At 44.7% G+C, this 25,486-nt stretch overlaps 1 protein-coding gene across 3 annotated transcripts in view; it reads left to right on the top strand.

Moving 5' to 3' along the window:
• The window catches only part of LOC416696 (collagen, type VII, alpha 1-like), a 95,177-nt gene that overhangs the window by 67,120 nt on the left and 2,571 nt on the right, over positions 1–25,486 (top strand). For 2 of the 3 annotated variants that reach the window (XM_015286002.4, XM_025153153.3), the window contains 17 exons: positions 330–365; positions 2,640–2,696; positions 2,888–2,959; positions 3,941–4,012; positions 4,664–4,699; positions 11,063–11,143; positions 12,020–12,073; positions 12,415–12,468; positions 13,263–13,325; positions 13,757–13,819; positions 14,519–14,635; positions 17,765–17,842; positions 18,103–18,156; positions 19,510–19,558; positions 20,577–20,615; positions 22,666–22,833; positions 25,276–25,347. In XM_015286002.4, coding sequence (XP_015141488.3) covers positions 330–365; positions 2,640–2,696; positions 2,888–2,959; positions 3,941–4,012; positions 4,664–4,699; positions 11,063–11,143; positions 12,020–12,073; positions 12,415–12,468; positions 13,263–13,325; positions 13,757–13,819; positions 14,519–14,635; positions 17,765–17,842; positions 18,103–18,156; positions 19,510–19,558; positions 20,577–20,615; positions 22,666–22,833; positions 25,276–25,347 — 1,165 coding nt within the window. The remainder of the gene's footprint in view (positions 1–329; positions 366–2,639; positions 2,697–2,887; positions 2,960–3,940; positions 4,013–4,663; positions 4,700–11,062; positions 11,144–12,019; positions 12,074–12,414; positions 12,469–13,262; positions 13,326–13,756; positions 13,820–14,518; positions 14,636–17,764; positions 17,843–18,102; positions 18,157–19,509; positions 19,559–20,576; positions 20,616–22,665; positions 22,834–25,275; positions 25,348–25,486) is intronic. The other variant, XM_025153151.3, reaches the window with a different exon arrangement.

The raw sequence follows: 25,486 nt of genomic DNA, 5'->3' as shown, positions 1-25,486 counted from the left end.
GATGCCTTCCCACCCTAGGTGTAGTACTGGCATATTACCAGAGCTGCAATGACGCATTGGAAGGTGGAAATCCAATGATAGCTTCACACTGTGGACGTGCTGAGCATGGAGTCAGCCAAAACACGTCAGTCCCAGGTGTTTATCTTTGGTCAACACAATATATTTGAGTTGTGCACAATCTCCCATGGTAAGCTTTGGAGGACTGCCCAGGGGAGCTGACTCCCAGCTGTGATAGATGGGCTTGGTGTGCAAATCAGCGGACTGAGTAGCACAGAAAGAGGGAGTAAAAAGGGAATCACTCACTGTCTTTATTTCTTGCTTGCTTTCAGGGCGATCGGGGACTTCTGGGACCCAAGGGAGAAAGAGTAAGGACGTTCCAGATTGTGACCTTTTGGGGCAGGTGGGGTAAAAGGCTGTTAGGGTTTTATCATTACCTGTGAGCAGATGGACACTTATTTGAACAATTCAGTGATCAGGCAAAGTAGAGACATAAATGATAAGAAATACTGATATGTTTTCCTTCTGTCTAGTGGGAGTTTCCCTGTTTACAGCTGGTCCCTTCACTATGTACATCCAAGAGTTTGGGTCCATTCTCCCTACATTATACAACCATGCAGCAGAATGCAAGATTTAGACGCCTCCTTCCCCTCATGGGATTTTCCAGTGGGTTCAATCCACTTTGTTGGCCTCTTGCTTGCACTCTATGCAATGCTCAGAGTGGAGTTTGCACCATAGTTCTAGTGGGATCCTACAACAGCCATTGTTGATAGCAACAAAAAAGAAGTCATTTCAGCAGCTGTTTTTTGGGGCACAAAAATGCTTCCTATGATGTAAGGGGTGAAAGAAAGGTTCCACTGATTTTTGTTAATCAGCTCACCCCAAAGCATACCCCAGTCTGGCTCGTAGCAGGTAATGCAAAATAACCCCGAGTGCAGAAAGTGAGCAGAAAATGCTGAGTTTCTGTCTAGTGTTTTGTTAACTTCCTCCCTTACTGAGGTGGCTTGTAAGAAAATGAGTTTTCGAAAACCTACATGATGATTTCGCCTTTGAGTCATGCGGCATTACATGATTAGGGCCAATTTGTCCCTGAGGAGGCTGCTTTCAAAAGGGACTTGCTCCAGAGACAAATCAACTCCTAATCTGCTTCGTGAGGAGGCCCCAAAACACTTCCCGAGTTGAAGGAATGTGTAATGCATTTTCCAAAGAATACCTTAATAAAATATAAAAAGGCGTATGAGATAGAACTGAGGGAGAGGGATGATTGGCTTGGATTCATTCCCCATGGTTACGGTTTGACTTACTTTATAACTCTCTCTCCATCAGTACAAGTGGAACTGTGTGCTTTTCAGGGCTTGTACCGTGCATTGGATTAAACTACAGAATTTTTATGCTCCCTTTTGTCTGCAAAATTGATGGAGCTCCATCCCATCTCCATTACAGACACTCAAAAGCAGGAAAGCAGAGAGTGTATGAAGATAGACTTGGAGCAGGATCTGATAGTGATCACTGTATGAATTGCAAAAGATGGTCAAATTCTGGGGAGTGTTGATTCATGGGTGTTTGTTAAGAGTCTAGCAGCAAAGCACAGTCGCCCCTAACAGGGATGGATGTTTGCAGCATTGAAGAAAGCTGGTATGAGGGGAGGCTGTTTCAGATAGGCTACAGTTGCCAAAAGGGGCTAGCAAGGAGAGTTATCAGCCTATAAGGAGTTAATTTATCTTTCAGGGGGGAAAAAAATGAATAAATCAGTGCTGTGCGCTGCTAACATCGGCGGCAAAATACTAACTGCAGGCTGCACTCAGCATCCAAATCGGATGTAAAAATCTTCCAAAGGGGAAAGGTGCTCCTTTCTGCCTCTGTAACAGCAGATCACCCTCCCTACCAGGTCTGTCCTGCCTCCAAACCCCATGCCTTGCTGCATCTATCTACGCCTGTCCTCCTTGTTGCTATATAGAGTTTCAGGGTCCACCAAGGATGCTAATGGCACTCTCTGGGCTCCTTTTGGGGCAGCATATTAGACGCATGTACTTGTCAGCTGGTCACAGTGCCCTGGCTTGCAGAATCAATGTTTCTGATGTAAAAAACACTAGCTCTGATGGGTGCCATAAGTAGCACTCGCCAACCTCAGCTCCAACTGCATGACCGTAAATCAGGGCACCATGAGCCTACAACCAGGTCCCGTACGTGGGAGGAGATGCAAACCTTGATATCCTAAGTGATATACAGTGACAAAGGAGCCAAGCCACCATGTCAGATATGGACCTGTCCTATCACTAATAGCTTCAGATTGGGAATTGAACCTCAGGGTTCCACTTTCCCATGCATAGCTCCACTTCTATGTGTGACACCTGGACTGTGGCTATGCCATTGGGCCCCAACATTTTCTTCAGCAAGAGGTCACTGTCAAAATTCAGAACTTGTCATGCACATTCATCACTTAGCTTTTAGTTGAGAATAAATTAAACTTATTACTGTTCATCCATACCTTCCAAATGGACCACAGTTTGGAAAATGCTCGCAGATGTTTGTTACCTTTTTGCTGTTTTTTCCCATCATAGCAAGTGTGGTTCTATCCAATGGGACCCCTGAATTCAAGTACCACTTGTTCTCTACATCTCTTCTGTGTCTCCTTTCTCTAGGGTGAGACCATGACTGGTTTCGGACCCCAAGGCTACAAAGGCAGTAAAGGAGATCCTGTAAGTTGATGACCCTTATAAGTCCTTTCCAACTTAGGTTATTCTATAAGTTTTACTATTGTTGTGATTCAGCATAGGGAACAGCTTGGGTATCCATTGCAAACCAGTGCTTTGGTCCAAAGCCACTGACTGAGAGCCAGGTCCTTCCTTGAGAGAGGCACAACCCCACTAATTTCTATCCTATCATTCAGGGTGAACAAGGCCTGCCAGGTTTTGATGGAGACAAAGGCGAGAAGGGAGAGGATGGGCCTGCAGGAGAAAAGGTATGAACCTCCCAATGTGACAGAGACACATAACACTGGAACAGTCCCATTTCTCCTCTCTCCAAGAGCTGGACATGCTGCTTGAAACCCTGAAGCTCAGAAAGAGTGGTAATGCATTGGAACAGGCTGCCCAGGGAGGTGGTGGAGTCACTGTTCCTGGAGGTGTTCAAGAAATGTGAAGATGTGGCACTAAGAGACCTGGTGGGGATGGGCTGGGGTTGGACTTGAGCCTTGACACCTGTGGAGGTGTCAGGTCTCAACCCATCACTCCACGGGAAGGAATCACATAACTCTCCCACTCTCAGACTGAGTCATGAATTAAATCTCCATGCGCCAATCATCCCTATTCTTGTATCATGATAATGGGTTTTGTTCTAAAAGTCTGACACAGTGCAGAGTAAATATAAGTATCTACAACAGCAGCGTCCCTGATTAGGTCCCCTGTGACTGTGAAAGCAACGTGGAGAAGGTCCCATGGGTGATACTTGTGTTCTTGTCAGATGAAGTCCCACACACAATATCTGTCAGACTGCTCTCTTATTAAATAGTAATAATAATAATAATATGTGTCTCTTAAAGCAACAGCACCTTTTCTCAGCACTCAGCTGAATTTCTGAGTGTCTTTAGATGGAGCACCACTACTCCACCACTAGCAATTCAACCAGGGTTTTGTACTTCAGCATTAGCAAAGAGGCTACTTCTTTAAAACATTTGAGACCCTTCTCTGCTTATTTTCCTTCAGTCCCCATCACTGGGCACTAATTCTCTTTCAGGACAGAGCTATATGGTTTCTGCAGTTGGTGGCTTCCTTCCCTGGCACTGGCTGCCATAAAGATCTTTGGGGTTCTTGGAGGTGAAGCCTGCTATAGAAATGATTGTTGTCCTTCACTCTTCCATCTTCATAAGGTTCTCTCTCAGGAAGGGCTGCTTCAAGAGCACGGTGCACTCAGAATGTATTTGACAGGTATCCTATAATTTTAGGGAATCAGAGGTGAAGCTGGCTCCAAGGGAGCCATGGGGCTTTTTGGAACAAGAGGACCAGTAGGACAGAAGGTGAGTACACCCAGCACCTATCTTAAGGTATCCTCTCTGAGGACTAAACTGTAAAATCACACATGAACTGATACATAAAATCCTTTCACAGTTTTCTCACAATATAATTCTGTGTCCAAGGAGGGTGTGGGTGTTGCATCCTTGGAGGCATTCAAGGCCAGGTTGGATGGAGCTTTGGGCAGCCTGACCTGGTGGGGGGCAGCCAGCCCACAGCAGGGGGGTTGGAGCTGTATGATTTCTAAGGTCCCTTCCAAGCTAAGAAATTCTATGATTCTATGATTGATTCTATGATTCCTTCTTTGAAATTGCTGATTGAAATGTTGTGGAGCTACCAAACAGCAGAAGTAGCTGTGATCTGCCAGGAGACCCCAAGAGATTCTTCCCTTTTTCTAAAGCAGCAGAGTGCTCTGACATCTTCCCTGTGCTATGATAGTAATGATTTGCTGAAATGTCAGCATTTACATGCAAGGTATCAATTCCTGTCTAAGTTATACTCAGTGGAGACGTAGGGCTCCCTTCAGTTGCCCATCTGAGGTGTTTAAGGGATCCTACCTGCCCTTCCATCTGCTGCAGGTATGTCCTATGGCAATCCCCAATTCCAGAGGAAGTGCAGCACTTTCCCATTGTTACTCATCATCCCTTTCCTTTCAGGGGGAGCCAGGAGAACCAGGCCTGCTGGGCTCTGCCGTGAGTTGGAGCATGTTTCTCTGTCTTTGGGCACATAACTGGGGTGGCACTTCCACCTACTGCCACACGTATGGGTCATGGGGGAGGTGAGGTGATGTTGGCTCAGTGCTTTTCCACAAAGCCCACATTCAGAGAGGTTTTGCTGGAAAATCAGCCACGGACAAGAGGGAACAAAGCCAAAGGCAAGTTGCAAAAGGACGTTGTGTTTTTCATCAGGAGACACATGAAATATGCATCTACTTATTACTTTTAATGCCTTTAGCATTTCCAGGGGCATTTCCAGACATGAACAGATGACGTTGCTGAGCTGATTACTGGTGATGTTGTGTAGTATTTAAGAGCTCGTGATCCAAACTGGTAATTGCTTACTGAGAAAAATGCCCTCATTCAATTAAGCATTTCAACCTCTGCTTGACTGCAAGCAACTGATGAGCACTTTACCAGAGCAGTGAGGATGACATAAGGCATCAGTATGCTGCACCCCTCATCAATGGGGTTTGGAACGAGGTGATCTTTGAGGTCCCTTCCAAACCAAGCCACTGAATGATTCTCTGATCACCACATGCAGACACTGGATTGAGTACATTTTTGAAACTGCTTCACTGTGTGCACCTGAATCCATAGGTGACAACTGTTAGCATTAAGATTTGGTAGTGCAGGGGGTGAATAAAGACGTTCGTGGGGAAGCAAAGGAAGCTCAATTGAATTCCAATGGGAATCCACCATCCTGACCAGCAGCTGTCCACTTGTGATTAGGAAATGTGCAGTTTTCTACCAGCACCCATAAGGATCCAATCATGATATAATTAATGGTCAGAAATTGGCATCCTGTTAATCATTAGGAGAGCTAAGTAATCCTTCTTTGGAAAGAAATTCTTTGGATTTATTTCTTCCAATTCTTTGGAATTATTTGGTGATTGTGCTGCTGCAGGGAATGCTACCCCTGCTATGCTTGGAGCTGGACTAAGAACACTATGCTTGGCTTTGTTTTTTCATTAAATTTCTAAAATTGCAACTCTCCCATCAAAGCCAGGGCTGTGACAGAGGAGCCATGATATATGAAATTCATCTGACCTCAGGTTAGATGTCTGCCGTGCTCGCTTTCCGCATCCGAGCATGCTGGACTGAAACTATTTAATAGAGAGCTTTAGGGTACTCTCAGACCATGACTCATACCTATTTCAGACACCTGTGGTAGGACGTGACATCCTGATGTGACTTGTTCTCCACAAAACCAGGTTGACGGTGTCTCACTTTGTCTCCAAAGTGTTCACAGATCCTTTGATTGTTTTCTCCCCCGTTAAGGGAAAGGGGGGTTTAGGCTGCTTCATCTATCATCGCTCTAGTCTTCTTTTTCCCTTTTCTTCAAGGCAGACACTATTTGGTCCACTCTGCCTGTACCCAATCTCTTTAATGCAAAGCCTCAATGGCAATATCTCGCTGTCTTCAATTTCCTTCAGCCCCCTCTAATTCCATCCACTGTATCTACAAATTACCACTAACTCACTGCAAAAACTCGCCCATTGCTTTCCATCCTACTCAATTCCCTCCTGGCTGATATGTGGGGAGACAAAAGTTCCAGCATGGCCATAAATCACTCTTGTAAACCAGCTTGTAATAAGTCTCATCCAATTACCTTTTTGATGTGATGGTCTATAGGACTTCCCAACGAAGTGGCATTTGTATCCCCTCCCTCCCTATAATCACTGCCCAGAGAATTTCAATGGATTTAGATGACTTTACAACTGGATCTCAAGGCAAATGAGTGCATTCTTGGTAGTCAAGACACTTCCTTTTTCCTCTTTTCTAAAAGCACTACACACTTACATTTATATTCTTGCCCTGCATCACACTTTGATATTAATATTCTAGTCTGTGTTATGCCTATTAAAGTGCAATCTTGATCATGTATTAAGGTTTCCAACTCCTCTTCTATATATCTTGTCCTTCATGCATTAAAATTCTGACAGATTAACCCATTATTCTCCCTAAAGCTGGATTATGAGTACTCTTCTCCCCATCTCTTGCTATTACTCCCTATTTTGTGTTTCAAAGTCTACAATTCTTAGGCCCTCTCCATTCTGGCTTGCAGTCCTCCTCACTAGCTTTACAAATTGGGTCTCAGAGATATTCTTCACGTTCTCTTGAGAACTGGGCTCTGTAGCTGCCCAGCAGCCCTTGGATCCTTGCCCTATATCTGAGGAAGCCAAATGGCTGTTGACGCAGGTTCCTCCCTGGCTCCAGCCCAAATCTTTGCAGGAATTTGTGCAGAGAACCACTTCATTACATTACAGCCAAGGCCCTCTAACTCAAGACAATGCTAGGTTTGATAATACCCAACATGAATTTGACTTTATCAGGCAACATAAAAGCACTAGAGCTCTTGAAGCAGATAGAGCTATTGAAGAGCTATTCAGGGGACCAACGTGAGAGCCCTACCTCCCTCCACTGGCTGCATGAACCCATTTGAAAGCCCAGTAGGTGAACCCACTTGGAAGCTCAGTTCTCCTGCCTGCTGACCAGTGGGTCATCTCAAGCCAGAGCTGCAGAAAGGTGGGGTGTGGATGTCCATCCAGGGACTGACAAGAGGTACCTCTGACTTCCCATTTAGAGTGGGAAAAGCCATTATCTGAGATGATTTTGGCCAAAGAGGGTGCCATGATTTCTGGAAAGTCCAAGGTGGTCAGGAACTTGGTCAGCCAGGCCTTCTAGCCACAGGTAGAAATCTCTGCCCAAATAAACTGGCATCTAGACACAAGACACAGCAGGGAAGGGATAAAAACACAGTTAGAACTCTCACATTGAGACTCTCAGCTACTTCAGATGTATCATCCCATTGAATATCCAGCACTGAAGCTCAGGAGGTGGGAAACATTTTATCAAAGGTAACAGCCCATGCCATGAGTCTCCAACCTTTTGGCTTGCTTGGGCTTTGGCCCTCATACACATTGGTTGCTCCGAAAGTAGTGCCTCCCAATTATTTCCATGGAGACTACAACAGATACAAAGGGCACAATAACACTGCTTGATAGAGCAAATTCTCAGCTACAAACCAATGTTTTTCAGCATAGTCACCACCAGCAGCTAAGTATTTTCACTAGCGATAGACAAGAGTTTGTATCTTATGCTCATAAAAATATACACCAACAGAGATGGCCCACTGCTGTCACTGTTCAAATGCACCACCCACTGCCTCACTGTGCAGCATCCACTGTTTGGTTTCCATAAACATTCAGCAGGTGTCAGTGAATATCAATGGATGCAATTTTTTCCACATGGGTGAATTCAGTGATACACCTTTGCTTCATACACACTTCCACATCAGATGACATTCTGTCAGACTGTGCCCCTCTGCTACCACCTGTCACACAGCAACAAGAATGTAAGGGAATATTGGTGGGAAGGTTCAGCTTCTACTACCATACCACCAACATCTGCCTCTGACATTATGGGCCAACTTAATAAAACAAGAGACATTACTTTCGGAGAAACCCTAGTTAAAGTATATGTTATCATTGCTATATACATAACAAAACATTTTAATTTTTAATGTTTTTCATTAAGTGTTTAAAAAAAAAAAGAGAGAGAAGAACAAAAGCATACAACTGGTGGAATAATTGACCTTGATTTTGTGAAACTGATGCATCAGTCCGGTTCAACAGAAGTGGCTGCAATCCTTGGTCAGCTCTCAAGGTGTTCATCAGGGATCTTTCGATGAAATTTTACTTTTCCTGCACTTCATCCTTGACAGTTGTTCACACATGTCATTGCTTTTTGGCAGCATGCACATGAATAAGGTGTGATTGTGAAGCGAGGGATGTTTTCCTCTGGTAAGAGAGGGGTAATGAAAGTGGTAAAGAGACGTGATCAGATTTTTTGAGTTGAATGTTAGATTGCAACTCTATACGTTCCAAGACTTGCAGGTCTTGTATTGATATCAACTGAAAATGGTGTCATAAACATAAATTTATGATTTTTTTTTCAAACTCCTTTATCAAAATGGAAAGAGCAGCTGCATATTCTTTGTTGTGTTTAGCAGATGAACCAAAATGCATACAATTATTTGCCATCACTTGAGTCTGCACTGCACAGCACTGCCCTCCCTGTGCCTGGATTGAACGTGGCTGGCCTATATCATGGTTTGGAAATGCAGTAGCCCATTGATGTTTTCTTCCCTGCTGCTTCGGATTGATCTTTTCAGGTTGCAATGCATTCCTGCAGGTGGATATGATGCTTTCCAAGGGTCACCCAGCTAAATTCCCGGTTCGTCTGAATGGAGACGATGAGCCTAGTGACGACGCAGGCTCTTCCCTGGCTCCAGCCCAAATCTTTGCAGGAATTTGTGCAGAGAACCTCAGCTCAAAGTCATCTTTGCGTCAGGACTTATGACTAAGCTTCTGCATTGCCGTGCCTTTGTGCAACCTGGTGCCTTTACAGTTAAATGAACCCTGTTCCAGCAACACTTTAATAACAGAACCAAACAGCAAAAGCCATTTCCAGTAGTCCACTAGTAATTGCCTTTAAACTGCCATTTTACTAGCTTTTATTGCCCAGCTTTTATTTGCCCTGGCAAAACACAGAATGTAAATCTCAGGGAACAAATTTCCATTCAGCTTGTTTCCCTTGCTCAGTGCACAAACATTTTCCACTCATTCTTGTTTTTAAATCCTCTTCCTTCTTGACTCTTTTCAGACGGGGCAGTTCAGGTTGGTTATTAGGGACTATTTCTTCTCTGAAGGAGTGGTAATACATTGGAACAGGATGACCAAGGAGATGGGGGAGTCACCATCCCTGGAGGTGTTCAAGATATGAGGAGATTTGGCACTGAGGGACATGGCTTAGTGGGCATGGTGGGGATGGGTTGATGGTTGCATCTGATTATCTTAGAGGTCTTTTCCAACCTTTATGATTCTACGATTTACTGCAGTACTGAGTAGGCACGCCTAAGACCGTCTACCCTTCTACTTAACAGCACGTACTCTGAGCTCTACTCTTCCTAAAGCCATCTGAGCTCCCTTCAGGTTCAAGGCAAGAAACACCTTGCAGTCCAAGGCTCACAGGAGAGCTATGAGTTGGAGACAGGAAGGTAGGGGAAGCACAAGAAAAGACAGAAAGGTCTCACTTTGATACAGAAGCCCCTATGGATGAATAAATTCAGGTGCTGAGAGGGCTATTAGAGCTAATTGGGAAGTTGCTAACTAGAGTCAAGTTCCTTCAGGATCAGGCAGTATTCAAGAATAAGCCTTAGCCCATCCCCTTAGGTACAGGTGTATATGTATAAATCCCTAGCCAGATGGATCTGTACCTACTTCAGAGCAATCTGAAAAATGCCAGGCAATTGAAGGTATCCTGGGCTCTTGAGATTTAACCATTGAACCAAAAGGTTTATTACCCTCCAAACGTGCAATCTGTCCTAGCAAACAGAAATTCTAATTAGTTGTGCTTTTTATAGTCCATTTACTTCCTCAGCAAGAGCTTCCTATTGATTGCTTCAATAAATAGTTACCAGTAAATAAAGAGCATGCATGACATATTCAGGCCTGACCATGCAGGCAGGGCTTGAGGAGCATGGACTTTACCCGATCCAGACATGACCAACAGAGCCATGGAAGAGCATGTGGTCTGTTCTCAAATACTGCCTTTACTCCAAAATATAAAGGGCATCTAAGCTTGGGGATGGATTTGAAGTAGTCTCATATGTCCCAGGCTGAGCTAAGCTGCAGAATGGCTCATGGACCACAGCAAAGCTGTGGTGTTTTCATGGAGTACCTCTGCCCTATATTGCCCATATGTTTGGGCTGGATGAGAATCTCTTTTATCACCAGATACGAGATGTTCTTTGCACTGAAATAGTGAACAGCCCCATGCATGGATCTGCACTCATCAAGTAGAGTGTTTGTTCACAAATTGAATTTCACCACCTAGCACGTCTTCCCTTGACTGAATGGGTCTGAAACGGAGCTGCTGACACAGTGCCCAGGACTGTGGGCAACCCAACAAAGCAACTCACACAGTGGGATGCTACCTACATAGTGCTTCTGTTCCTATTTTCAACTGCAACCACCACCATCCTGATTTTCTTCCCCAGAACTACTCTTTAACCGCTGTGTGCCTCAGCTTCCCAAGATGTGATTATAAAAAAGCCAGCTTCTGGGTTGCACTTGCTAGTGGTTGTCAAGTCCATGGGGAATGGTTGTTAACCCAAGCCTCATCTCTCAGTGCTGTTATTAGGGTGGTTTCTGGTCTCCAACTGTTGGAACGTGCTACTCTGGCTCTTACTGTTGAGTTTCCATCCTGATGACTGTACTCTGTGGTCTCCTTGCAAAAGCTAACACAGAAATTCACTGTGCTCCTCTTTGGCAGGGAACAGCAGGCCTCGATGGGAGGAATGGCATCAAGGGAACTAAAGGTGACAGAGGTCTTCAAGGACAGAAGGGGAAACCGGTGAGTAGCAGGAAAGGACACTGTTAGTTTGGAAGGCAGAAAGAGGCCCCTGGTCTTTCTCAAATCTGAGCTCATTTCTCCTCCTGCACTCTGTGTTCCCCATTACTGGAATTAGGAACAAGAGTTCAGGGCGACTCTTTCCAAAAGAGAGATGAAATTTCTGCCTAAACTTTCTAGAGAGGGCTCTAATGCACATCCTGGCCCAGTTTTTAGGAGGAGACCTCTCTAGATGCCAGTAGAGAATTTATGTGTGTATCTCTGGTGGTGGAGTTTAACTTCTCCCATGTAATTCACCATGAGTTTTCCTTTGTTACTTGAGAGCTGGGGTCATTTAACCTGGAGAAAAGAAGCCTCCAGAGAGAACTTCCTGTCTTTCAATATGTAACAGGGGTTATAAGAAAGACAGAGAAAGACTTCTTACTTGGGCCTATGGTGGCAGGACAAGGGGCAAAGGTTTTAAATAGAAAAAGAATAGATTTAGATTGGTTATAAGGAAGAAATTTTCAATAATGAGAGTGGAGAGACCCTGGAATATGTTGACCAGAAAAGCTGTGGATTCCCCATTATTGGAAGTCATGCTGGACAGGGTTTTAAGCAACCTGATCTAGTGAAAGATGTCCCTGCTCGTGGCAGCAATGTTGAAATAGATGATCTTTAAAGGTCCCTTCCAACCCAAATCATCCTGTGATTCTATGAATCTACGATCTGCAAATTTTCCAGGAGTCCCCAGTGGTTAAAAGAACAATATAAATGCAAAGTGATGCTATCACCGGGGCTGCATTCTTAACCTGTCAGGATGTGTATTATATGTTTATTTTATTTTATTTTATTTTATTTTATTTTATTTTATTTTATTTTATTTTATTTTATTTTTAGGGAGAAAAAGGTGATCCTGGGATCACTGGGGACATTGGGCGGAAAGGAACAAAGGTAGGGGCTGGGTGAGATCGTATGTAATCTCCATATTCAGAAACCTGTCTGGATGTTGTCCTGGACAGCCATCTCTTTATGGCCCTGCTTGAGTGGAGTGGTTGGATAAAATGACTTCCAGAGGTCCCTTCCAACTTCAGCCACTCTGTCATCCTGTGAAACAAAGGTTGGGACAAGCGGGGAGGAGAACTCAGGCTCCAGGCTGGATGGGGTTCATAGGGAAGGGTTCTATGGGTCAGGGATATTCTTGCATTAGGGCTAACCGAGTGCACAGTTTTCACCCTACTTGCCTTCACCTTGATGCAACATCAATGACTTCCCATGATTTGCTTTCTCCGCAGGGCTTACGTGGGCTGCCAGGACGCATTGGTGCTCCAGGAGCCAAGGGCATCAAGGTGAGCTCAGCCTAGCTCTATCTCCTGCTCTGGTAGCCCCATTTCCAGCAGTGATTCCTATTTCTTACTCATTGCAAGGGTAACACCACGCTTGGAGAAACCATGCTAGCTCATGCAGAAGAAGACCCTCTCCACAGTGGCAATGGATTGATGGCTGGACCAGATGATCTTAGTGGTCTTTTCCAACCTTAATGATTCTATGATTCTATGGCTTGAAGCTGCAGGCTACAGCATAGAGATACGTGGTCACAGTCTGGGGATTGACACTTTTTTTTTTTTTTACAATCTGAACTCCTTCTGAAATATCCTTCTGGTCTGTGGCTTAGCAACTGCCTGGACTTGATTTGCAATTACTGCCAGGCACATTGCTCTCATTGCCAGGACCAATGGTCCTTTCTCTATAAACAGGGATAATGGCCCTTAATGGTCTTTTTATGAAGGGTTTTGAAAAGCTCAATAAGATGTAAGGGAGCACTTGACAACTGAACCAAGGGGATATATTTTTGTTATTAATATTTTCCTTCATCTGCCTTTGCCTATTGGGTAAATTAAGTACTGTTCAGTGAATTTCCCACCTACTTTCATGTAAGTGGTTATGAAGTCAGGGCAGTCTAAAGTCTACATCAGTCTGAAGTAGGAATTTTCCTGTATTTAGGGTTTCTCCCACCAGAAGTGTCATTATTTCCATACTCTCCACAGCACCATTTACTCACCTTGCCATTTTGGAGCTAGTTTTCCCAGTGTGTTAGAGGTTGTGTGTGCTTACAGCCCGTTCACTGCTTTTGCATCCATAGGGAGAAATTGGCAGTCCTGGAAAGCCAGGAATCCCAGGATCAGATGGACCATACGGACCAAAGGTGAATACTTAAATTGCACATCTGCCTCCAAATGGGAATTTGCCTAAAACCTTTGGGAAACAACCTGTGTAATCTGCTTATTTCTTTTTGACAGCACAAACAGGGCTATTTTGTATATAATCCTATAGCCCAACATATATTTGGGTGAAAATTCTTGGAAATCTGGGGTTAGGGACCTCTTCATTTAACTCAGCCAAGTTCATCCACCCCAGCCCAGATGTTTCTCATGCACTACTGCACATGATAAGTAGTGGGGCTTTTTAACATGATTACTTTCAGTCTCTTTCAGTGCCACTAGTGCACAGGCTGAGGGATTCTGATGGGTTACTCTTCATAAATAATACTGTAATGTGAAGAAGAGACAGTTCGTTCAGGAAATTGCAACCATGCCAAGTCTGCATCAGCATTAATTTTATCTTGGCTCCCTCCAGGGTGAACAAGGAGCACCAGGTGATGATGGTGCCTTTGGGATTCCTGGGGAGAAAGGAGAAAAGGTCAGTGCTTGCCACACTGCATCGAGCTGCCATTTATAAAAGAATGAATCCCACATCCATCAGGTCAAGTTAACAATATTATGCACTTTATGCATCATAGGTACCCTTTTCAGTGGTCAAATGTCAACTGTCTGGAGCATTAAGGCTGGGACTGCAGGTGGAAAGGGCAGGAGAAGGTCTTCCTAAATTCACCTCCTGCTGATGCATGACACCCCAGGAGGGTGCATGCTTAGCATGAGGAAAAGCCATCCAGACCTTTGAGTTGTCAGAGTTTATTCAACTCAATGACTTGGACTGGATTATCCTTATGGATCCAACTTGGGATAATCTATAGTTCTATGATTTTTACACCACCATACACAGAGTGCTGGGCATGCTGCAGAGGAGAGAAAATGGATAACACTGCTGCTTCCTAGGCACTCTGGCCATGGGAGTGAGAAAAGACAGACTAAAGGAATCTTCTTACATATTTAAAGAGAGTTGGGCATTAGAAATTGTTGGGCATCATCCCAGAGGGGAGGAACATCCATGTCACCAAGCAACGAGGTTCTTTCTGGAAGAGTTGAAGTGGAAAGCAAAACAAAAGGGTCTCACTGTATTGCTGAGACCCATGAAAATATTTGGGCAATATTTAGCTTGACTCTAAAACCACCTGTGCTTGATAAAATCTCTGAACTTCTCTCTCCTGATGATTCTTAGGGATCAAAGGGAGTTCCTGGTTTGGGAGGCTTCAAAGGACAAATGGGATGGCCTGGAAAAGCCGGAGCTGCCGGACCAGATGGACCTCAAGGGCCCCAGGGCAAACCAGGACCACAGGTGAGCAGCAAGGGAGATGATTTACCAGAGGGTTGTTAGAGTTAGGGTAGTTTGGTTAGATTGTGGCTGGACTTGATGATCTTTAAGGTCTTTTCCAACCTGAGCAATTCTATGATTCTATGGTTCTTAATGCCATGACACCTGTGCTCTCTAGAAACCCATATACCAACACTTACAGAGCAACTCCAGCAAGGATCTGCACACAGCCATGCTTCTCCAAGAGCAGGAGGAGATAAGATGCTGCCCTAGACCTCATGGGTTTATCTTCCATGCGGAGCTCTGCTAGAAGTCTCTTCTCCAGTTGCCATCCAAGTGGTTGCATCTCAGACCCTCATGTGACACAGAACCCCAGATGTGTCCCCCCATGTCACCGTGTACACAGGCTGCCCAGGGATGTGGTGGAGTTATTGTCCCTGGAGGCGTTCAAGAACTGTGGAGATGTGGCACTTGAGGAGATGTTTTAGTGGGCATGGTGGGAGTGGGTCAATAGTTGGGCTTGATCTTAGAAGTCTTTTCCAACCTTAATGATTCCATGATTCCGTACATATCCTCACTTACAAGCTGGCACCTGAGGTTTTCCAAACTGAGAGAGGATGGCTGCAACATCTGCTATCTTTCTGTGGGATCTTGGTCAATATACTTCATCTCTTGGTGTATTTATCCCCAGAAGTATTTTTTCCTTTCCTCTCTTCTTTTCCTATCTGCAGCATAAGACAGGACCTCTCAGTGAAGGAAGGAAGGCTGCTCATTTCAGTTTAGCATCAAGTGTACCCATCCTGTTACTAATTATCTAGGGAGCAGGATACCCAGGCTTTAGAAGGAGCAAGTGGCTTACACACCCCATTTGAAGCCCACTCTTAGTAGGTGCCTTTGCATGCAAGACATGCTAGGCATCTTTTGAAATATAACAAAGAGACTTGGAAATGAGACATGCTAATGCTGTTTATGAGTAGGAACATGCTGCCTCCAGATTCTATGGTAATGAAGGGTGTCTTGCTGCTGCCAACACAATGCAGAGGGACAATGCTAGAGATTAATGCTAATCACCCACCCTTAGGTAGCATCCATTAAGTAAAGAAAAACTTTTCAAGTGAAAGAGGACTGGAAATGAAAATACCTTTTTCAAGTGATGGAACTGGCTGAGTTTCAGGCTTGGACGTAAGAATATAGACATTAACATGAAAGAACAGAGGACAAAAGAAAAGCTGAAGTTGGGTAGCTATGTGAAAGATGAACTATGTCAAATCAGCCATCTCAGAGATAGCCTTGTTTTAACTTGTACTGGCCTCAGTTGGTGTGACATGTCTCACCATTGAGTGATGTGTCCTTGTGAAATAAGTCTAAGGATTTAATCTGTGTGTGTGTGTGTGTATGTGTGTGTAGGGAGCACATGTACACATACTGTCTGTAAAATCATAGAATTATTAAGGCTGGAAAAGACCTCGAAGGTCATCAAGACCAACCATCAACCCAGCACCACCATGCCCACTAAACCATATCCCCAAATGCCAAAAAATACTTGAGTTTGCTGCCAGATGGGAAGTAGATTGTGCTGTAGTTTGGAGATGAGGAAAAGAAGTAGGAACTCTGGCTTTAATCTGTTATGTACTGCAGATTTATTCCATCCAAATAATCCAAACTCTCATGGCCATTGCATCATGGTCCTGTGCCAAATTACAAGCACGTTTAAAAGCACGAAGAACGTAGTTGATGTGCAGCTACATCTGGCATTACAGATCTGTGCTGGTGAAGGTACATCAGTGAAAAATGTTCTTGCTGTCAAAGGTAGAATTTGGGATTGTTCAGACCCAATTTTGCATGAAGTTCAAATGAGTCTGGACCTCATTAGATCAACTAGATTCACACCACTCTTACAGTAAGGGTAGTGAAGCACTGTCACAGGCTGCCCAGTGACATGGTGGATGCCTTGTCCCTGGAGACATCCAAGGTCAGGCTGGATGGGGGTCTGAGCACCTGACTGAGCTGTAGATGTCCTTATTCATTGCAGGGGAGTTGGACCAGATGGCCTTTAAAAGTCCCTTCCAACTCTAGAGCCTTCCAACTCCAACTAACGCCTAGCAGAGGATTGATACAAAGGTATCTGTGTAGGTTTGTTGATTATTAACCAAAAAACATCACGTGTAGAGAAAATCTGGAGCCAGAACGCAAGGAATTCCCAACACTGGTGTTTAAGTCCTAGGGAAGAATTAAGGAAGGTGGTGGAGCAAAGGTCCATGTTGAAGTGATAATCAGGTTGAACGTCTGTATTGTGTCCAGTGACATCAAATAAAGGCTTGACTCAGAGCAATCTGAGTACAGAGGAAGCATTGCTCAGCAGCTACAGCTGGATCCCACACTGTTTCATCACAAAATCATGAGTGATTATTGGGAGAACTGCCCCTAGGGTGTGCAAGGTGTAGAAACCCCCCCTTCTAGAACACTAAAGTATGGACCAGATCCAGCCCCAGACTATTGTTCTTTCCTTCCTCACTCCCCAGGCTGCACACTGTCATGAAAAATCTATCAAAAGAATCACACAAGGGAGGAAGGAGCCGAAAGTACCAGAGCCCTTCATGTATGTTTAAAAAGGCTGGAAGTTTTTAGATTAGCATTTACAAGCACTGCATGCTCAGAAAGACATGTATGAGATAATAAATGACTTTTGTTTAGACACTGATTAATGAGAGACTGTGAGATGCTGCTTTCTACACCCACACCTCTACTTGTCTTTTCCCTAAATTAAAAGAGAAAGTCCCTGGTTTGAACCGTTTCTAACGTGGGAGGGTGTTATCTTATTCTGCAAGTCCTTCTCCTCCTGCTGAGACTCTGCTTCTTAAATTAGTGCTGAACAAAGAGCTGGAGAAAGAAAACTTCTGCCCCATAGCATTTGCCCTTTCTGAAGGGTGTGACTGTAAGGAGATCCTTGTGGTTCCTCTCATGGGGCAGATGGTGCGAAGTCCAGGGCTCTATCTCATCACATCTGATCTGTTTGGAGATCCAGAGGGCTCTGAGTATCTTCTTCTACTGATACCCAAGTTGAGCTTTAGGGGAAATACCCCAAGTCGTGTCATGAAGGATCTCCAGAAGTTGTCCCAGTACTGCTAATGGAGCTGTTCTCATCTTCTCTAGGGTCCACGAGGGAGAAGAGGAAGACCTCAGCTCTGCCTCAGAGGTCCTCCGGGCATGGATGGGCAAAAAGGAGTAATGGTCAGTATGAGGATGAGCCATCCTTGTGTCCTGGTGAGGGAGCCTGCACCAGCCCTCCGATACACACTTTGTTTCCCTGCATGTGGATGAAACCATTCCTTCCTGCTCACTGATAACCCTTAAATTTATGGGAAAACATATGAACATTTTTCTCCATCTCCATTTCTAGAGCATCCTTTCCTCTCTAAGGTGCACTTATTCTTGGAGCATTTAATGTTCAATCTACAGAGCTTTTGTAATGACTTAAGTGTTTTTAACAGGGTGAAAATGGTCCAGTTGGTCAGAAAGGAGAAAAGGGAGATCCTGGTCTTTCTGTAAGTACTTTAGTCTAAGATGACATCCCCTTACACAGGGCTGAATAGAGAAAATAGGGCAAAATGCCCCTAAGAGGCGTAAGGGAGGAGGGAATTGACGAGAAATAAATTCATGCAGAGAATATCTGGGAAATGAAAGTGTTGGCTTTTATCCAGAGATACCAAATGCGCATGGGCTGAGGCAGGAGCAATGTGCTAGGCAGCACGCTGAGGGTGTAAACAATGACCCAGAGCTTGGGGCATATTTCTCCTCTTCCATCCTTACTGTGATGTTTCAAACTCATGCTTGGCAGATAGGATTGATACCACACTGTATTTGCATCTTTTCATGTGTAGATGTCTGGCAGTATTAATTTTGGAATAGGTGTTAATGGCAAGGGTGTCCTATGAATGGGATACTGAGTTAAGCCAAGCTTTCTACACAGTAAATGCCCCAAGATTTGTCATCCTTTAAAGGCAGTGACCATATCATACAAAGTTGCATTAGGATACCACTGGACACGGAGGATGCTCAACTTAAACTCACAGAATCATAGAACCATTTGAGTTGGAAGGGACTTTTAAAGGTCATCTGGTCCAACTCTCCTGCAACGAAAAGAGACATCTACAGCTTGATCAGGTGCTCAGAGCCTGGTTCAGCCTGACCTTGAATGTCTCCAAGTGTGGGGCATCCACACACCTCTTGGCAACACGTTCCAGTGCCTCACCACCCTTATCGTAAAAACAGGTTGATGGTTGGACTAGATGATCTTAATGATCTTTTCCAACCTTAATGATTCTGTGATTCTGTGAAGAGAAGTCTGGCTGGGACATAATCATAGAATATCCCCACTTGGAAGGGACCCACAAGGATCATTGAGTCCAACCCTGACTCTGCAGAGGACCACCTAAACCCTATGTCTAAGAGTGGTGTCCAAGCACTTCTTGAGCTCTAACAGCTAGGTGCTGGGCCCGCTACCCTTGGGACCTCGTTCCATGCCCACCACCCTCTGATGCAGAACCTTTTCTTAATAGAAGAAGACTGTAGACCCACCACTGAGGAGTTGTAGGCCACCATGAGATGACTGTAGGCCACCATGAGGCCTCCCCTCAGCCTCCTCTGCTCTGGGCCAAACAAACCAAGGGACCTCAGCCACTCCTCATGCATCTTGCCCTCCAGAGCCTTCCCCACCTTCATATCCCTCCTTTGGGTGCTCTCCAGTTGTTTTATGTTTTTATTCTGCTGTGGCACCCAAAACTGCACGGAGTGCTCAAGGCGAGGCTGCACCAACAGAATGGGAAAGGAAAAGCTGAGGGGAGATGGAGCAGGGGTAGAAAATCTCTATTAATCACTTCTTTCTCCCTGCGGCACAGGAGGAAGAGGTGAAGGAGGTGGTCAGGAGCGAAATGAGAGGCCAATGCGGTAAGTCAGCTGGTGAGCTGCTGGGGCCATCGCTCTGACTGCTGGCAGTGACTAAATTGGAGTAATTTGAGTGGCAGCACATGCTCGCTCGACACAGCAAATATCACCCCATTAGCAGTGAGCAGAGAAGCGTCACCTCGCTATGCTTGCAGATGAGTGTGGGCTTCTGGGCTGCAGAATCTCTGCTGTAGCCCTGACCTCCTACTCACACTCTTAATTCTTTCCCTTTAAACTCTCTGTCTTCACATTTCTTCCCCCGGTGGTTTTGTCAGCAAAGCTTTCCTCCCCGCTCATCTCCATTTCCCCACTGATTGGTGAAAGGCTCTGGGTCACGGGGGAAAGTTTGGAGCTTCATTTTGCTTGATAGCAACACTTTAATTCCTCTCTGCTTCATGGCACTTCTTGACACCTCTTCAGTGAAAGCAGAATCATAGAATCATTAAGGCTGGAAAAGACCTCTGAGATCATCCAGCCTAACTGTCCACAAATATTGCCCACTGACCATGTCCCTCAGTGACAAATCTCCTCATGTCTTCAACACCTCCAGGGACAGTGACTCCACCACCTCCCTGGGCAGCTTGTTCCATATCTGTCAACCAGGATTGCAAGGGTAACAAAAAATTAGTGGGGAAAACCATACTTGGGGATTTTTTAAACCCAAAACCCCCACATCACAAAGGTTTTTGGCTTTTGTTCTTGTTGCTTCCTTGCCCTGCAAAGGTCCAGCAGAGCTGCCCAACTCCCTCAAGCATTCCTATGGCCAAAGAGGATTGGAGGTCACCACTGCACTTGCCAAGATGATTAAGATGGAGTCACGCTTGTTTCTGACATTAGGAAGCATTTGAATGTCTTAAGGAGTGGAAATCGAATATAACCCATGAAAGCATATGCTGCCTATAACAATAATCATTTCAATTAAAAAAAAAAAAAAAAAAACAAAAAAAACAGAACTTTCCAACAGCCAAAAAAGAAAAAAAAAAAAGCAGCAAACAAATTCTGCCCTGTCTTCTGCTTGCAGATTGTGGAGATGAGCTGGGAAGGATTCTTGTGGAAAGGGGTAAGTCTGCTGATATCCACATAGAAATACATGGGAATGTGCATCGGCTTGAAGGATGTTTCACCTTACCCCTAGACTGAGGGAAAAGATGTCTTTAAGAACAAATGCCTTTTTCTAAGTTTCAACATGGAAAATGATCCTGGATCATCAAATGTTTTTAGGTCCCAGCTTTTAGAGGGGGCTATTTCTTGAGGGAAATATAAAGAAACAGGGTTAAGAGGGAAACCAAGAGGTCACCAACTTCCACCCTGTACTGCAAGACAGAATACAACATTCCATCTCCTGCTATGGAGACCTATTTCTTATGGTCCATGTCATCTGGATGGTTAATCTGCTGATATATAGAATATTCACATTCAGAATCATAGAATCATAGGATATCCCAAGTTAGAAGGGACCTATAAGGATCATGGAGTCCAACACCAACATTTGCCCAAGGGCTTATCCTCTGTGCTGAATTAAACGACACTTAGAAGAGTCACTTTCTGGGTGGGCAGTGCCCAAGGTGATGCATCCAACCCCAGATACGGTATGCGTGGATGTATCTTACACTCTGTACATTGTCATAGGATGTCTTTGGGCTTTGTAACACGAGGACATTACTGACTTGGATGGCACCAGACACACTTCTTGCAGCCACGGCAGTTAGTCTTTTCCTACCTGTTCAGTGCTTGAAACAGGCATAATCAAAGGATGAGCAGCAACTTGCCTCTAAAATGAATGTATCTTCTCCAGGAATTGATTTGCTTTAATTTTTTCCTCCACAACTGGTTGTTGTTGTTGTAGTTGTTGTTGTTTAGCCTTCATAGCACATTGTTTCATAGTATATGAAATCAGAGCATTTCACAAAGCCAGGGACTTACTGAACAGAGAGATGGGTCAAGAAAATAGCTGAGCTGCTTGGCAGCAACCTTGCTCTAGTTGTACTGAGCCAATGTAATTGCAGACACACAGAGCAGCTGGGGACTCCCTTGGCGTGGGACATTCCCAATTACATTAGGAACGATATAGTCCTTTCCAAACTCTGCTTCCCCCTCTCCTGCTCTGTATCTAGAAAGCAAAGCTATCAGGGTAGAGATTGTTTCTCCCTGGTGTTATCCATGGCCCCATCCCTGGGATCCTGCCCTTGCACTGGCCTCTACTTGCTGCTGTAATAAATCAGGGCATATGAATCCTGCGTGCTGAATGCTCTTGGACACAGAAGCCTTCGTGCTCCTACAAAAAAAAACCCTTGCTGAAATGTTTTGCATTCATAACTCGGATGTTACCCAAGGGCTCTGTGTGTTATCCAGATGCTCAGCCAGAAGCACATGGTCCTGCCTCCAACTCATGTTCAAGGCATCGTTTTTGAAATAACAGTAAGTTTGCAAAGCTAGATCAAAACCACAGTAGACATGCTACGGAGTTAATATGGAATGGATTCAGTTTGCTGGTCCACATTGCTTTAAAACATGTTTCTGGGTCAACTCTGCACAGCCAGGCTCTATCAGATCTACCATCCTGTAGCTTCCAACCTTGTACATACGTAAAGCCAAAACTCATACATTATCTGCCCTACTAACATGCTGCCCATCCAACAAGACTGGCACAGCTCAATGCTTCAGTGTGTCCACATTGTGAAGATGCTACAGTTCCACAGACCTTTAATTATAGCTTTGGTCAGAACTCCATCCCAAGTGACACTGTGAATGCAGCCATGGAGGTACCAATGAGTTCCACCACACTCCTTGGGAACAGCTTCCTTTAAAACCAGCCTTTATTCTGAGTAAGTTTATCATATTCCAGCCTTCCTTGAGAAGACAGGAGACAGTATGATCTGTCCATAAGTTCTTGCCCTTCTCTAGAGCGTGTATGATTTGGAAAATGGTGTCCTAACTTGAAGCCATACCTGTGAGCTGTGAGTTTTTGCAGGTGCAACACTGAGTTGTGACTTTTCTCCCATACTAGAAGTCATTTTGTTGAACTACAATTATTTTCTAAGCAAGAGAGCTCAGCTGTCAAACTGTGGTGCCAGATTTCATCATCACTGACCCAGCAATTAAATCCACAGGCCTGGAAGCAATTGAATTCAAGAGGCATCTCCAAGGGTATTTTCAGCCTCAAAAACACTCTCAAAGGGATGGTGAAAACCAGGAAGAAATGTCCAACAAAACCCAGAGCATGACCACGTGGATGACATCATCAGAGTCCTTCCTGGAGGCACCTTCTCTTACGACAGGTAAGTAGAGCTGCCTGGCTGATTGCTTTTGGTCTTTTCTATCATGGGAAATGATGTCTTCACCTCTCCCAGAGCCCACCATGAGCCCAGTGCTAAATTCCTTTCCCCTGTGGTAGAAAGGACACAGATATGGGATTTCCAGCAAGGGCTCCTACATGAGATCTCCCATGCTTCTCTGTGTCTCAGGGTTGAGATCATCCAACACTCCAGTGTGTGGGTGAGGGAAAAGCCAAACACACGTGGCCCCATTGGTGATCACCACCTATCAAAGAACATGTTTTTAAGTGCTGGAAGAAAGCAGTCAGCGTTTTCATGCTGATGTTGTCCCCCTCATGTCCTCTGCAACTTCTAGTAAGGCTTTCTACCAGCCAAAAATTGCATCCCTGAGACCAAACACTCAAGCTATTACAGACTGTTTCTGCCCAGGGCCTCATGAACACATTAATGAGTAAAACTTATGATTGCAGCTAATGTGAAAACAAGTAGCTCAATTTCTCTCCCTTTATGTTGGCCAAGAGAGAGGGAGAGACAGAACAGCCAAGGTCCTGCTCTGCAGATGCATGCAATACAGTCCTGCCTGTACAGGGCTGGAAGGATATTATGGCCTGGCCTGCTGGCACAGCTGATAGGATGAACCCCAGTTTGCTCCAGGAGCACCCTGGGATTAACTGGGATGGTGTCCTGGCAGGAAAGCCCAGGAGATGGATACGATGGATACCAGGAGATCCATTAATGCTTGTCTGAGAATGACCATCTCTCCAGGGAAAGGACAGGATGGGGCAGTTTCAGCTTAATTTCAGATCATCTACCCTTTTTTTCTGTGAACCATTGCAGTGAGCATTACAGTGAGGAACATCTTTGCCCAACATCATGCAGACCTGATGACCAATAAGATCCCTTCAGCACATACCAATCATATGCCTCTTTCTATCCCCATTGGCTAATAATTCATGGGTGGCTTTTCAGGGTTCTATGGGCATCCCTGTGCCCTGCACACTCAATGGAGGTGAACAAAGCCTTTGATATCATTGATTTTAGAAGTTTCTGAGCATTTCTGCTCTGAATCTTGGCAGCAAGATGGAAATTACCTTCACCAAGTGTGACCCATATGAAACACCTTCCCACATATCCATCACATAATCAGACCACTCCACATTCACCCATGGTCCTTCTGACTTCATCTGCGACATTTGCCTTTTAGTCTTGATTTCTGGGAGATAGAGAGTGAAAGCACTGTGCAGAAATGCTGGTGGAAAAGAATAGGGGATTATGGGCTTGCTCATGAAGCATTTTCTACACTCAGTACTCAAAGTCCAAACAAGAAAGTGCAGAATTCAAGAGGAGGGAGAGTTGAGTCTCATTTCTTCCAGTTTAGCAAACCAGAAATTCAGATGTTTACACCATGACTGCTCAGATTTTGTCAACAGGAGGAGGAGGGTTGAGTTGTATGGATGGAGCAGCCATTGGTATGGGCAGGGGGACAGTCACTGCTTCAGCTCAGAGAGATACGCATTCACAGGGCAAGATGCATTCTGAAAGACAAATGAGTTGGCCAATCAATTCTGCTACCTTGGAATATATTTAAAAAGTGTGACTCCAATAACACATGCTTTCAAATCTCAAAACAAGTGGCAGCCTATACAGGTTGTTGACCTACATTTTATATATCCTCACCTTTATTACACATGATGGTACTTTCCTGAGCTTTGGGAAGTTTTAAGTCAAACCTACTGATGATGATCTCTTTTTTTTTTTCCCATGTAACCCGCTAAGGAACAAATAATCCCCACATATCCAGCTGAACCTGGAGCTGGCCTTAACTATCTCTGCTTTCCTCCTTCCCATCACTCAAACTCTCACCTAATATCTGTGTTGCACTTGGGAGACGTCATCCATCTGGCTTTAAACTCACTTTATATCAAGGCAGCATTTGGGATCGGGGCGGTTTGAGATCGACAGAGCGTACCACATGTTATTGAATCACAGCTGCCGCCGTCGCCAGCCGACAATCCCATTAAAGCCTAGGTCTGAGGCAGGAGGGCCCATAAATCGCTCCACTAAGTGATGAGTGCCGATAGGCGCTGGAAATGTTAACAGGATTCTGCAGTCGGAGGGTTATTACTGCCAGATTACAATCGCCCCTGGCTTTTCAAAGCTTTCAGATTTACAAAACTCCAGCCTGACATTTATCTTCTGCAAGCAACCACAAATACTTCCATTTTCTCTGACTAACACCCAACCTTTTTGACTGAGTTGTTTAACACCATTAAGAATTCTATTGCCACCAGTTCCTCCCCCTGCCTCACCAATAGCTCCATGACATTTATTAAGGGAACTTGTTAGCCAGTGGAAAGCCATGTAAGGCTCCATTGATCAATATTTAAATGACGGCTAATTTGTTTGCCTGCCCTTATTATGTGTGGTTTCCATTTGCTTCCCCAGCAGCTTCCAGCGTGAGGCCGATAACAGGTCTTCCTCTGTACAAGCGCCGAGAAGCTCACAATCAATTACCAGGTGAAATAAACTGAATGAAGTGACATTTAGGGAAGTCACTTCCCGGGTGGGAAGTGCTTTTTGGCTCTGAGATCAAGGGGATGTGGGGCTGAAAGAGCTACACATGCCGCAAGTAGAGAGGTTCAAATCTCAGCTTCAC

Source organism: Gallus gallus, chromosome 1 (genome assembly GCF_016699485.2).
Source record: "Gallus gallus isolate bGalGal1 chromosome 1, bGalGal1.mat.broiler.GRCg7b, whole genome shotgun sequence".
In the NCBI taxonomy this organism is placed as follows: Eukaryota; Metazoa; Chordata; class Aves; order Galliformes; family Phasianidae; genus Gallus; species Gallus gallus.
The sequence above is the reverse complement of the archived record's forward strand: the minus strand, read 5'-3'. Positions and strand labels throughout refer to the sequence as shown.